The sequence below is a fragment of the Lagenorhynchus albirostris genome, chromosome 2 (assembly GCF_949774975.1).
Source record: "Lagenorhynchus albirostris chromosome 2, mLagAlb1.1, whole genome shotgun sequence".
In the NCBI taxonomy this organism is placed as follows: Eukaryota; Metazoa; Chordata; class Mammalia; order Artiodactyla; family Delphinidae; genus Lagenorhynchus; species Lagenorhynchus albirostris.
The window spans coordinates 175,979,061-175,994,336 of record NC_083096.1 but is presented as its reverse complement, the minus strand read 5'-3'; the positions used below and the strand labels follow the sequence as shown (position 1 = coordinate 175,994,336).

At 46.2% G+C, this 15,276-nt stretch overlaps 1 protein-coding gene across 2 annotated transcripts in view; it reads left to right on the top strand.

Annotated features, from left to right (window-relative positions):
* PRDM2 (PR/SET domain 2) overlaps positions 1–15,276 on the top strand; it is a 119,122-nt gene that overhangs the window by 73,824 nt on the left and 30,022 nt on the right. For both annotated transcript variants that reach the window (XM_060141386.1, XM_060141387.1), the window contains 2 exons: positions 769–879; positions 5,667–10,035. In XM_060141386.1, the coding sequence (XP_059997369.1) occupies positions 769–879; positions 5,667–10,035 (4,480 nt within the window). The remainder of the gene's footprint in view (positions 1–768; positions 880–5,666; positions 10,036–15,276) is intronic.

The following is a 15,276-nucleotide window of genomic DNA, read 5'->3' as shown; positions in this document are numbered from 1 at the left end:
CCAAGCCTTCAGTATTAGTACTTCCACAGAGAATTGTTTTTCCATGTTGAATATCTCGGTGACTTTAGTTCATTTTTCCAGCTCATCAGATATGTGTTGCATTTCAGTCTTATCTTCTGAACTGTGTTGTCACTTGGAATGCAGTTAGTGTTTCCTGACTTCATTCTGCGAGTTGTTAATGAAATGCTGAATTGTGCTGGACCTGGGACCCTCAGAGTGCCATGCGGGCTGACAGTGAATTATCCAGAGTTACTGTGCACTTGATATTTGAGCCGTGGTGCATGGGAGCATCCCTTGCCATTCAGCAACACCTCTGCTTCTGTTGTTTTACTTTGACAAGTTTGAATAATGTCTTAACTAAAAGGGCCCAAGTTATAACATGTTATTTTTCTCTAATGTGCTTCTTACAAATATCTAGACTTCTGCCAGTTCCTATTATTTGTGTGGCGTTGAAATTAGTGCTCTTATCTAATTTTCCTGTTACATCAGTGTTGTTAACTTTTTTAGAGTATTTTACATATTAGTTTGATAGCTATTATAGCTAGGAGGGGAACTGTTACTCGAGATTCTCAAAAATATAGGATTTCTGGGTTCCTTGTCTTTGACATAACTTAAAAGTATTCATATTCATTGTCTTTCTTCAGGAATCTGGGGTGATAATTGCCTAGAAATATACAGTTTGCTGTGTTTGAATTAGTAATTGTCCCCAAGAATTCAGGATAATAATGAGAGACTGAACGAACAAAACAAATAAATATTGTGTTTCAGGGAAGAAGAAATCCCAAGAAAATAAAAACAAAGCAAACAAAACTGAAGACATACAGCTGAAGACAAGTGAGCCAGATTCCACCTCTGCAAATATGAGAGATTCTGTGGAAGGTAAGCTTGGGTTTTGGACCCGTATGATTCGGGTATACATTGCCACCTGTTACTTTGACTTTGTATCTCCTTGGAACGCCCTCTGAGAATCATCCAATAACCATAAAGGGTTAAACAGCAGAAAGGTCGCCTGGATTTAATGTGGCAAGTTGAACCTTACACGTCTCACCTCCCCTTCTAAAAAATCATTGAAGACCTTCCTTGTTAAAAATGAAGTTATTCCCCGGTTAAAATAAAATGAAACATACCGTGTGATTGTATTTACTGGCAGGGACAGGAGGGGCCTCTGGGGTGCCAATACTAGTCCATCGCTGGGTTGGGATGAGCACATCAGTGTATTTACTCTGTAGACATCTCACCTTGCTATACTTTTCTTTACGTTTTTTACTTTAATTAAAAGCTCACTAAAACATATCAAGCACCTTTGATTTTATATATCAGAATGAAAAGTATATAGAATGAAAAGTTTCTGGTTTTTTTCTTAGAAATTAAATTCCTACTTTATCTCTTCATGTTTCTCCCCACAAATTTTTCTTCTTTAGAGCCCCTTCCGAGAATTCATATTCTAGGCCCTCCACGATGTAAGAATTCCCAGAGACGGGGATTGAATGTTACTTGGGAAGGCAGATTGCCCTGTGCCTGGTGCCGTTGAGACACCATGTCGAGACTCTTGCCAGTAGAAGTGAGGGGGACGGTGTATGTCTTAATTTGTTATGTGGCAAATTCATGCAACAGACTGGGCTTGCTCAAGAGTTCGTAGTGACCCAAACAGGCAGCTTTCAAAATACAGGCTGTGACTCTTTCAAAAAACATTTGCAGAAAAAAAAAAAAACCCCAGCAAAATACTGTGAATGCCTTTTATAATCATTTTATTAGCACTGTTTGTGGGGATGACATTCGTAAAGGATTGTAATTTTCTGTGGCATCTTACGAAGCAAGAATAGACAAATTTATTTCCCAGAGCCCTATAAAAAAAAGTTCTGCCTGCTAGCAGCAGGTTTGCTAAGACGTTTGTTTGAACAATGACAAAAATACTAAAGAACCTTACTACTATTAGTGGCAGAATTAACAATCCAACAGTCCCCTCTCCCATTCAGTAATTCAGGACAGTTATTTTTTCCTGATATAACATCAGGTCCTGTGAAAAAAAGATACTTAATATTTTGCCTGCTTGTGGTGCAGCTGGTCAGTATTTGATTGGTTCCGTACCTTGTGGTTGTCAGCTTCTCCTGCACGTTCTGTTTGGTCCTCAGAAAGTAGTCTCTATTACTGAGCAAACAGTTCAGACTCTTCCTTGTGTTTCCCAAACCACTGTTTATGTTTAAAACTCACCAGACCTCGAGTGTGGCCACGCTTTGGTTCATAGAGCCGTGCACATTTTGGTTCATATTACTTTGGGCAGTTTTAAATCTGGGATTGTTTACCAATCATAGAAAAAATACTTCCATTAAAAGAAGCCATGGATTTTGGCTAAAAATGAACTGTATAAAGAAATTTTTGAGTCTTAGAGACGTTATTTTCATTTCTGTTGTCTCATTTTGATTTTTTTTTAGCAGTGTGCTGGGTCTTTGTTGAAAATGTATTTGGAAAGGGAGTTAGCCCCTAATTTGAAATACATTACTACCATCAAATGACTGGTTTCCCAGTTTGAGGAAACCTCATGCAATTTAAGAAATATGTCTGGAGGAAAGAAGGCTGGTGTCCGTTTAGAGGCAGAAACCTTAATTGCTAGTGGATGGTAGCGGTAGATGGGGAAAAAGGAAGACCGATATTCCTAGGAAACAGCAGGAGGACTAGGACGGAATCACTGAGCTTGCATTAATACCTTGCATGTGCAGAGTGTGAAAAGGTTGGCTTTTAAAACCCTTCCTTGTCCCCTGTATCCAGGCAGTCACCAAGTTTGTTTACAGGACTCTGGTAGCGTATCTCCATGATCTGACCGCTTTTTTTTCTGCCTCTTCTGCTTCTTTCCATTTCCATCTCTCAGTGTAGGTAGCCAACCTCTCCCTTCTAATGCCACTGCATCAGTATTGGTTTTCTGCCTCTCCCCAACCCCTTGATACACACTGCAGCCAAATCTCCCAAATGGCACTCTTCTGCTTTAAAATATCTTAATGGCTCCCTGTTGCCTCCAGCTAAGTCCACACTAATTTACAGTGTGCTGCATGTTTTGATTGCTCCTGCTTGATTTTCCTCTTCTATCCTTGTCCTTCAGGTTCTCCCTGCTTAGTACTTTCTCTAAGAAGCCTCCCCTGATCAGTTAACCAAGCCGCTGGATGCTCCTCCCGTGTGCTTCTGTCCTGTACCTTGTTAACCATGTACTTCCATAAGCTTGACCATTAATTCATTGTAGTAATGTTGCCTGCTTGCCTCGCTCCTCTTAAAGTGGAGCTCTATAAGGATAAGGATCTTGGTGGCTTTATTCACCTAGTACTGATGTGTAGTAAATACTTGTACAGTGAATAGGGGGAGAGCCAGTTAATAGAACCAGGAGAAGTCAGAGTAGCTCTGCTTCTTCTACAGACCCATTCTTAACCTTGAGGTATCTGCAGTAAAAGGGGTATAGTTCAGCAGAGAGTTAGGTGGTCCTGTAGAGAAAGCGGCATCGTGGGCCATCCCCACCAGCGTTAAACGCTCTGTACCAGCCCCTGTCTCAGAGGCCCTTGCCGTCCCTGTGTTTCCTTCTAGCCGCTACCCCCATTTTTCTGCTTTCCTTTACAGCTAAACTTGAGAGAGTTGCTTATAGTCTCCCTGTCTCTCCTTCCTTCTGTTCTCTTCTGAACTCCTTGAGGCCTCTGCCCCCACTACTCCACCAAAACTGTTGTTGTCACCATCACCACAGCTCCACCGTAGCAAATGGAATGTTCAATTCTCACTCCCATCTTACCCAGCCCATTAGCAGTTCTGGACACAGCTGATCACTCCCTCCTTAGTTTAAGGGCCGCCACTCTCTTGGCTCTCCAGATACCTCCCTGGCCATTCCTCTGAACCCTGGGTACTGGAGTCATCGAGGGGACACAGCTATCCCCCCTCTTCTGTCTGCATTCGCTCTCCAAGTGACCTCGTCCAGACCCGTGCTCCAAGTGCCATTTCTAGTCTGAGGACTTAGCCATTTCTAGTCGTAGCCTCTTTTGGACCGTGAGTCATATATAACTACTTAATATCTTTACTTGGATATTTGTAAGGTACCTCAAACTTCAGCACATCCAGAGTAAACTCTAGTTTCCCCCCAACACACACAAACGCACACAGACCAGACTTGCTTTTCTCTCCGTCTAATACAGTTTAGTGAGCAGGGTAACGGCAGTTGCTGTGGAATCCTCCTTGACCCTTCCTCCTGCACCACCACCCACCGTAGTCAGTCAACAAGCACATCTTGTCAGCTTCATCTCCAAAATAATCCAGAGTCTGACGACTTCCTACCACCTCCCCAAGCCACTCTCATCTCTTCTCCTGGAGCATATAGTAGGGTTGCCTCCACCCTTGTCCACCTACAGTTTTCTGTCTTCCTCGTAGCACCTGGAGTGATTCTCTTGTATTTCAGTCGATCATATATTTCTCTGTTAGAACTTTCCGATAGCTCCCTGTTTTACTCAGAGCAAAGGCCAACAGCCTACAAGTCTCCGCATGAGCTGATCTCATCTCCTGCTCTCCTTTCTCACCCCGTATGGACCGCCCCCACTCGCCCTACGGCCTACGACTTCTTGGCCGTTCCTTGACTACATCTAACATGCTCTTGACTCAGAGCTTATGCATTTACTGTTTCCTCTTTCCAGAGGGCTTCCGTCCCCCAGATATTTGCATGACTCATTTTCTTTAGGTCTCTGCTCGCCTGTCACCTTGCTAGCGAGTCCACCTGTGCACCATTAACCTCAGGTTGGGCTGGGCTGGATTCCTCCTGGGCACAGAGACTCAGAAGTGACTTCAGATTTCTTTTTCCTTCTCTGAGGTACTCCTGAGTCCTCCATAATTTAATCAGCCTTGGAAGAAGTGAGCTCCGAAGTTCCTTTTACATGAAAAATGATGATTGCATGATTTTGGAAAATGTTCTAGCTCTCAATATATAGTTTTAGTCAGGAGGAGGGAGAGAGAATCATTGCATTCAAGACAGACCACTGAGAATCTAACCTGGTAATATGTTTAGCAATTTTCTGGTTTCCATTCGGAATCATGAAAAATTGGAATTCATGACCATAGTATCTTGAATTTCAGTATCAACTACTACAACACAGTTTTTTTTTTTTTTGTGGAGCGCGGGCCTCTCACTGTTGTGGCCTCTCCCGTTGCGGAGCACAGGCTCCGGGCGCGCAGGCTCAGTGGCCATGGCTCACGGGCCCAGCCGCTCCGCGGCATGTGGGATCTTCCCGGACCGGGGCATGAACCCGCGTCCCCTGCATCGGCAGGCGGACTCTCAACCACTGCGCCACCAGGGAAGCCCTCCGACACAGTTTTAAGCACTACAGTTTCTGTAAACAAAAATGTTGTTTATATGTATGCGATGAAACACAAAAGAACCTAAGCTCCTTCAGGCATTTATTGTTCACATTGTATCCTCACTGCCCACGAAGCTGCCTGGTACAGAGCAGGTGCTCTGTAAACATTTGTTGAATGAGTGAAATGGAATTTTATGCAGTACAGCTTTATGACCGAGAAAGCAGAGCTGTGTGTTGTTACGACCTCCCTTACACATTTAGGGGATAAGAGAAATAACGTGAATAATGGAAACTGATCACAAGTGGCTGGTGTGTGCCCTGACTTCCATGCTTCTGCCTCCCTGTGCTTTCCAGGCCCCAGAGACGAAGACGAGCAGCCTTCCGCGTCCGCCGCCGAGCAGACGGCTGCCCTTCAGGAGGTGGTGAGTCAGGATGTGCCTCTGGAGCCCGCCCTCCCGCCCCCTGCCCAGGACCCCCAGGTGGGACCGGCCGCAGAGCTGGACGCGGCGCGTAGCGATGCGAACGACGCGGAGGAGGAAGAGGAGGAGGAGGGGGAGGAGGGGGAGCTGGACGAGGAGGAGGCGGCGGCAGCTGGCGTGCCAGGCGGGAGCGCCGCGGGAGAGCTGGAGATGCGGTGTGACGAGAGCCCAGAGGATCTGTTAGAAGAGCCACGGACTGTTCCGCTGGGCGCTCTTGAAGACTCTCCGGAGGTAGCACCTGCCGTCAGAATTCCCAAAGCTAAAGAAGAGGCCAATGGTGACGTGTTTGAAACGTTTCTGTTCCCGTGTCAGCACTGCGAGAGGAAGTTCACGACCAAACAGGGGCTGGAGCGGCACATGCACATCCACATATCCACGGTAAACCATGCCTTCAAGTGCAAGTACTGCGGGAAGGCGTTCGGCACGCAGATCAACAGGCGGCGGCACGAGCGGCGCCACGAGGCGGGGCTGAAGCGGAAGCCCAGCCTGACACTCCGGCCACCGGAGGCCCCAGCCGATGGCAGGGCGCCCGGGGACGGCGCTCCTCCGAAGGATGACGCGCAGCCTCCCAGTCTTGGGCAAGACTCTCTGACCTTGAATTCAGAGAAGGCTTCCCAAGACACGGTAAATTCTTCTGTTGTAGAAGAGAACGGAGAAGTTAAGGAGCTTCATCCGTGCCAATACTGTAAAAAGGTTTTTGGAACTCACACCAACATGAGGCGGCATCAGCGCAGGGTCCACGAGCGTCACCTGATTCCTAAAGGTGTGCGGCGAAAAGGGGGTCTCCTCGAAGAGCAGCAGCCCCCGGCAGAGCAGGCCCCGCCCGCCCAGAGTGTCTACGTACCCAGCACAGAGCCAGAGGAGGAAGGGGAGGCAGACGACGTGTACATCATGGATATTTCTAGCAATATCTCGGAAAATTTAAATTACTACATTGATGGTAAAATTCAGACCAGCTGCAGCACCAGTAACTGTGATGTTATTGAGATGGAATCCAGTTCGGCAGACTTGTACGGTATCAACTGTCTGCTCACTCCAGTTACAGTGGAAATAACTCAAAATATAAAGACCACACAGGTCCCTATAACAGATGATCTTCCTAAAGAGCCTTCCAGCAGCACGAACAGTGAGTCCAAGAAACGGAGGACTGCCAGTCCTCCTGTGTTGCCCAGAATTAAAGCTGAGACCGAGTCTGATGCCGTAGCACCTTCGTGTTCCTTGAGCCTGCCTCTCAGCATATCAACCACAGAGGCCGTTCCGTTCCACAAAGAGAAAAATGTGTATTTGTCATCGAAGCTCAAACAGCTTCTTCAAACGCAGGATAAACTGACTCCTCCTGCAGGGATTTCAGCCACTGAAATACCTAAATTAGGTCCTGTCTGTGTGTCCACGCCTGCGTCAATGCTCCCTGTGACCTCGAGCAGGTTTAAGAGGCGGACCAGCTCTCCCCCCAGCTCTCCACAGCACAGTCCTGCCCTTCGAGACTTTGGGAAGCCGGGCGATGGGAAAGCCATGTGGACTGAGGCAGTTCTGAGTTCCAAAAAGCCCAAATTAGAAAGTCATAGCAACTCACCAGCATGGAGTTTGTCTGGGAGAGATGAGAGAGAAACTGGGAGCCCTCCAGGCTTTGATGAATATAAAGTATCTAAAGAGTGGGCAGCTAGTTCTACTTTTAGCAGCGTATGCAACCAGCAGCCACTGGATTTATCCAGTGGTGTAAAACAGAAGGCTGAGGGTACAGGCAAGGCTCCGGTCCAGTGGGAATCTGTGTTAGATCTCAGTGTGCATAGAAAGCCTAGTAGTGACTCTGAAGGCAAGGAATTCAAAGAAAACCATTCGGTGCAGCCAGCCTGCAGCGCTGCAAAGAAAAAGAAGCCAACCACCTGCATGCTACAGAAGGTCCTTCTCAACGAATACAATGGCGTCGACTTACCTGTAGAAAATGCTCCAGATGTGACCAGGAGCCCCAGTCCTTGTAAACCCCTAGATCCTCAGCCGGACCCTGACCTTGGTCCCGACTCTAGCTTACCTGCCCCTCCTGGCGAGTCTCCTCCTTCGTCACCTGCCCTGCAGACATCTTCCCTTTCTTCCGGGCAGCTGCCGCCTCTCTTGACCCCAACCAATCCCTCTTCCCCCCAGCCCTGTCCTCCTGTGTTAACTGTTGCCACCCCACCCCCTCCGCTGCTTCCCACTGTACCTCTTGCAGCCCCCTCTTCCGGGGCATCCCCTCATCCGTGTCCCTCTCCACTCTCGAACGCCACCGCACAGTCCCCACTTCCAATTCTTTCCCCAACGGTGTCTCCCTCGCCATCTCCCATTCCTTCCGTGGAGCCCCTCACGTCTGCTGCCTCACCGGGGCCTCCGACGCTCTCTTCGTCTTCCTCCTCATCTGCTTCGCCTTCGTTCTCTTCTTCGTCGTCGTCCTCTTCTCCTTCGCCACCTCCTCTCTCAGCAGTATCGTCTGTGGTTTCCTCTGGGGATAATCTGGAAGCCTCTCTGCCCATGATATCTTTTAAACAGGAGGAATTAGAGAATGAAGGTCCGAAAGTGAGGGAAGAATCCCAGTCTGCCACTGCGCGGGATATCGTTCAGGAGACATTCAACAAAAATTTTGTCTGCAACGTCTGTGAATCACCTTTCCTTTCCATTAAAGATCTAACCAAACATTTATCCATTCACGCTGAGGAATGGCCCTTCAAATGTGAATTTTGTGTGCAGCTCTTTAAGGCTAAAACTGATTTGTCAGAACATCGCTTTTTGCTTCATGGAGTTGGGAATATCTTTGTGTGTTCGGTTTGTAAAAAAGAATTTGCGTTTTTGTGCAATCTGCAGCAGCACCAGCGAGATCTCCACCCCGATACGGTGTGCACACACCATGAGTTTGAAAGTGGCACCCTGAGGCCCCAGAACTTCACAGATCCCAGCAAGGCCCACGTAGAGCATATGCAGAGTTTGCCGGAAGATCCTTCAGAAACGTCTAAAGAAGAAGAGGAGCTGAACGATTCCTCAGAAGAGCTTTACACGACCATAAAGATAATGGCTTCTGGAATAAAGACGAAAGATCCAGATGTTCGATTGGGTCTCAATCAGCATTACCCAAGCTTTAAACCACCTCCATTTCAGTACCATCACCGCAACCCCCTAGGCATTGGTGTGACGGCCACAAATTTCACTACACACAATATCCCACAGACGTTTACTACGGCCATTCGCTGCACCAAGTGTGGGAAAGGTGTGGACAACATGCCTGAGCTGCACAAACACATCCTGGCATGTGCTTCCGCTAGCGACAAGAAGAGGTATACCCCGAAGAAAAATCCAGTCCCGCTGAAACAGACTGTGCAGCCCAAAAACGGTGTGGTGGTTTTGGACAGCTCTGGGAAGAATGCCTTCAGACGAATGGGACAGCCCAAAAGACTGAACTTTAGCGTTGAGCTCAGCAAAATGTCCTCAAATAAGCTCAAGTTAAATGCGTTGAAGAAAAAAAACCAGCTTGTCCAGAAAGCCATCCTTCAGAAAAACAAGTCTGCAAAGCAGAAAGCCGACCTAAAAAATGCTCCTGAGTCGTCCTCGCACATCTGCCCGTACTGCAACAGAGAGTTCACGTACATCGGGAGCCTGAACAAGCACGCCGCTTTCAGCTGTCCCAAGAAACCCCTTTCTCCTTCCAAAAGAAAAGCTTCCCATTCATCCAAGAAAGGAGGACACCCATCACCTGCAAGTAGTGACAGGAACAACGGCAGCAGCCACCGCAGACGGACAGCGGATGCAGAGATCAAAATGCAAAGCATGCAGGCGCCTTTGGGCAAGACCAGAGCTCGCAGCTCGGGCCCTGCACAGGTCCCGCCGCCCTCCTCGTCCTTCAGGTCCAAGCAGAATGTTAAATTTGCAGCTTCGGTTAAGTCCAAAAAACCAAGCTCCTCCTTAAGGAACTTAAGCCCGATACGAATGGCCAAAATGACTCACAGCGACAGCAAGAAGCCCAAGGCTGCAGCCAGGAATCATGCAGCTCAGCTCTCGGGCAAGACGTCTCGGAGCCTGCACGTGAGGGCACAGAAAAGCAGAGCTGTCTTACAGAGCAAGTCGGCCTTGGCCAGTAAGAAGCGGACAGACAGGTTCAGTGTAAAATCTAGAGAACGAAGTGGGGGGCCGATCACCCGAAGCCTACAGCTGGCAGCTGCCGCCGACCCGAGTGAGAACAGGAGGGAGGACGGCAGCGGCAAGCAGGAGCTGAAGGACTTCAGGTAAGCGAGGCTCCAGGGCCGGAGGAATTCAGAGCTCCAGAGCGAGGGGGAGGACAGTTGGAAGAAAACACTGTCCTTGCCCAATGGCTTCTCTTCCTTTTTCCTGCACGATTTTGACATAAGCATTTAAAGGAAATAGCTATTGCTTAAGGTGTAGGCCGGTGTGCAGGAGGGTCAGTGCTTTGGCTGTTGTAGAGATGGATACATACAGCTCTTACTTCAGGCGTAGGACTCACAAAGTGGTACAGTTTCTCTAATAGGGCCAGTTATGAATTGGATTTGAAGCCATGAAAAGCTCCCCAGAGCACCCTACTATGAAAAGGTGAAATTCTCTCAAACTTCCTTTATATCTTGGGTGGTTTCCCAGTGTCACTGGTATTATTTTCTGATCGTAGCTTACTTCTTATGTTAAGATGGATCATGGAGTTCATTAAAACCACAGTACAATCTGGTGTAATATTTCTGTGACTTAAGTGCAGTTCTAGCAGCTGAGACTGCTTTTTACCATTCATGCTTGCTTTTATTGTGTTTTAATTTTAAAAACTTGCCTCTTGGTTAAAATAAATCAAAACACAGCACTCTATTCCTTTTAAAAATGCCATGTGTCCTCCCACTCGCTCCTGTTCTCAGGCATAGGGTGGTAAACAGCCAGATTCCCACGGGCGGGAGGAGGAGAGAGTGCCTGCCGAAGGGCCAGAGCATGGTTCTTTCAGGTGCGGGTGGGGACGAAGGGCAGGTCACCCCGCTTGTCAGTGCCTTTGTTTCCCCGGCGTGATGCCAGAGCCCGTCTTAGCTCAGCTCTGAGGTGGTCCCAATGTTTATCCTGTGTTCTTCCTATATTAAGAACCGTTCTTGGCGACCGGTGAAAACATAGGGCAGGAGTTAAGTTTGCTCCATTGACTTCTCAGACTTCCGGAGTTAGTTCAAATGTGAGTGGAGTGCACTCTTGGTATCCTGTGGTTTCCTGAACGATGCCTACAGGTTCATCTCAGGTGAAAGTACTCATCATCAGCTAGAATTTCTGCACAGTATTTTAAAATCCTGTCCTTTCAGAGTGAGCTGCAGGACTCTATGCTCTTGGCTATAACTTCCAGTGTCTCAGAATTCTTTGGTGTTTTAAGCAAATAGAATCAGAGTTAACTGGGAGGTGACTGCCGTTTGGAAAGGTCACAAGGGCTCAGAGATGCTGTTTATCACTGCGCATTCGATGAGGCAGAGTTCTCGGTGCTGGTGCGCCATAAGTCATGGCTGAAGATGGAGACGAGAATCATTAGCCAAGGGTTGATTGGAATGATTGACTGTAGGAATAAAGGATCAGATTTTTTTTAAAGCTACTTCATAAGAATACTAAATAACCAGTTACGGTAGACCTTACTGACATACGTGTATACAGCGTCTTGGAGCTTAGTTAGTCCTGGTGAAAGTAAACACCTGTTTATCAGCTGTCCAGACTTCCTGCCTGCAGCAGTTTCACTGTGTACCTCCTTGTGCTCAGTCTGTGTTCGGGAAGTTCCACAACAACAGGACATTCTTGGACTGTCCTTTTCAAGGTTAAACCACCCAGAACATGCCGTCATTTTCATGGACTGTACTAAAAGACGTTTCCCAGGTGGTTGATGCTTTAGAATGTATATGTGTATTCTCCTTTGTTTCCGATAGAATCTGAAAGAATCACTTATTTTGTACTGGATCCCATTTATACAGTTCAAGGGTAAAGTTGATAAGAAAAAATTAACGTACTATAAAGGAAAACTCTCTGAGTGAAGTTCATCCAGGGCTTTTGAAGAACCCTTAAGGCTGCAAAGGACTGAAGTGCCTAATAAAATTGTGTCTCTATTCTTTGCTCCACTTAGTTTTAATTATTTTGCTTTGTTTGAAAGTTAACGTTGCTGGAATGAAATTTGGCCTAAAAGGAAACAAGGAACAAACAGTTCAGAAGACACGGGTATTATTCTGTCTGTAGATGGTAGCAGCAGGCTTCCGTGACCATAAACTTGGGAAGTATTTTTGGGAATTACAGAATGAGCGTTCAGGGGGCATCATATTTGGATCATCTGGGCAGAAGAGTGGGCGATTCTTCAGAGAGTTCTTAGTACCTTGTAGTGAATTTGGTATAAAGCCGGGATCCTAGGCGCAGGCCTGGGGATGTGATGGTCCATCGGTGTCAGCCCAGGGCTCTTAGTGGAGGCTTCGTCCTTTTCCACGTTTGTTGTACTGCACTGGCAAGGAGTTGCTCTAACTAGTCTTCTTCCCTTTTCAGTATATTTCTATTTGTAAATTTTATTCAGGGGTGATTTCGTAGCACAGGTTTGGAAATATCCACTTTCACTCTGGTTTTCAGTGATTTCGCTGTCCTTGCTCCATTGCATGTTCGAGGACTTACCCCGGGCCTGGCAGCGCACCCTTTCCCTGTGTGTTTGATCATAACTGTGATTAAGGGCTAGTCCTCGGCACTCAGACGTTTTACATTCAAATGCCAGTTTAGGATTCCACAGATTTTCAAGTATACACTTGCAGTCAGCCGTGAGAACGACGTCAGTTTTCCATTCTACACCGAGAGCTCAGCAGAATTTGCCGTTTGGTCATTTCCTGTAGCACAAGCCATTGTGCCAATCCGGGTGTGAAAAAGGCGTGTGCTCCAAATCCTTTTCTTAGGACAAAGCCGCAGAGACATACCACCGACTAGATTCTCCTGTTACAGCTCTTAATCCAGCGAACGCTGTGTCGGGCTCACCTTCTGCGGGTCGGGTTGGAGCCCACCTGTGGCTTGTCGGTGGGACTGCATTTAGAGCTGGTGGCTGAGGGCTCACTTCCACGGACTGTAAGACAGAAAGATAAGGAAAGAGGTACATTTTCTACTCCCTTCTTACCCATCTTTGCTCTTTGTAAATCCCAAGGCATTTTTACATTCTTCAGCGCTGCTTCTCCAGCAGCTTTTCTTGTTGTTGTTGTTTAATACTGTGTTCCCATTGCAGCCAGTTAAGGACACGTAAATAAGTGATGGAGAAGCAGAACGAAATTCCAGACCAAGCTTTTCCATTTACCGTGAAATGGGCTAAAAAAACCAAAATGGTGCTGATTTCTCCCATACCATCTCCGCCACATCACTCCAAGGAGACTGTCTGCGTCCCTCTCAGCATGTCTCTTTTGCGCGGGACACCCACGTTCCCACACACCTTCCGAGCCATCCTGTTGCTGTCTTAACATTCGTCCCATGGTCTTCCCACCTTTTCTTTACCGTGGTCAGTTCATACAAGGTTGTGTTATGTTGTCGTTTATCTTCAGTTTTCTTATTTTCTAGGAACTTCCTGTAGAAAAGCCCCCCAAACAAAACAAACCTTAATTGACTAAATAAAGATAATGCATGCTCAACTTAGGATAAGCACTACGGCAAAGCGTACGAAATCTACCAAGCTTGCAAGACCAGTTGAAGCTGACTCAGAAACCCTAACACACAGCCGATTGCCAGTGAGTGGGCTTCTTGTTGCCCTGGTTAGAGTCAGGCATCCGCTTCTTCGCTGGCGCCCAGCACACGTGCTGGGCTCACAGGGGATTAAGATGCACAGAGGAGGGCGCTATAGGACAGGCTAGCTGACCTGGCCCCTCATCACAGGACTGGTAACTCAGACCTGAGCGTGGCCCTGGCTTTTGGCACAGAGCGGAGAAAGGAATGAGTTGAACCTAATCTTGCAAAGCAAGTTCTCTGTTTTATCAGTAGTTTGTTGTAGATTTCAGGGATGACGGATTCTGATGCACTCGTTTTATGATGTTTTGGTCACACCAGCTCTTGATGCCTTTCCTTTAAATGAATTGTAGACAGAGGCATTTAGCTTCTTTCTTAGCCTGTTTCTTATTGTTGTTGCTGTTGTTGTTTTATCACAAGCCGATTGCCAGCATAATGGAGAGGAAACCAGATTGGATATGGACTCTTTTTTATGCCTCTTCCAGTGTCATGTTTATATATCCAAATGGACATTATCCTCTCAGATTATTATCTGGCACTAATTTATAACTGTTGTATTATCGGAGACGGTAGCAATATTATCAGTGCCCAGGATACATCACAGGCCTGTATAGATGTATGTCTACACCTAAGGGTAAATGAATTCACTTACCAGGTTTTACACATCAGTCTCTAATATAGAGATTTAAACAGCCCAACGGATTGGCCTATTTCTGAGTATACAAGTGTCATTTCTCCACGCATTATTATATGCCTTCTCTCTAATTAATGACGGAGTTGGTGGACAATGGCTAAGTTTTATTCGTGTTGTTTTTTTTTGTTGTTGTTGTTGTTCTCAACTTTAAAAGTAATCTACCTCTTAAAATTTGTAGTTTAATACTTGTTTGGTGAATTTGTGCCACTTTAACCCTTTCACTATCATTCCCATTTTGTTACATTTCTGTTATGGGGACTTTATGTTGAAATATTGTATAAAGCATTTGTAGCAGTTTAAAAATAAAATATTTAAAATTATTTAAATTGTTTTGGACGCTTCAATTGTATTATATGTGATTTACATTTTACATTTTGTTTGAGTTGTTAATCTGGAGAGTGTTCTTGTATTGAAGTTTGCTGTTAGTAATTTTATTGTTTCTTGTTGCAGAGTGATATAAAAGACTATTCTAATGAAAACATTAAAATCTACAAATTGACATACAAAAGGGGTTGTCCGTTGATTTTAACCAACGTAGCCTTGAGAGAGAGAGAGAGGTTAATTATAGACAAGTTAAGAGTGGTGTTTGCTATTTTTCCCCTTCCAGCATGAAATAAATCATTTGAGCTTGTCAGATGTACAGAAAGTTTTCTTATGCTGTTGCTAGCAAGCACTTACTGACGGGGGAATTCAAATGATGCATTTTATATCATTGTAACCAATAAAAAACTTTCTAAAAGCTGTGGAAGGACTGTATTTTGTACATCATTGGGAGCAGTTAAGGGGGAAAATGAAGGTGCGTGTGGGAGGGGTGCTCACAGGCTGCATCTCTAAAGTGCAGTTGTCGAGCCCCACGGCCGACCTCTTCCCACTTGTTTCTGTTTGGCATTGATTGAATATTTGTGAATTCACATCGCTTCCATACCACCTAGAGAGTAGACATGCAGTTGGACGGTGGTGCTAAGAAGTGCGTGGAGAACTTACTTTGGTAAGAGTGAAATAATTTCCTGTATGGGGTGTCAGTTTCCTCTGTGCTTGTGACCAGTTCGCTCTGGTCTGGAGGTTTTTATATTTACGGCTCCCC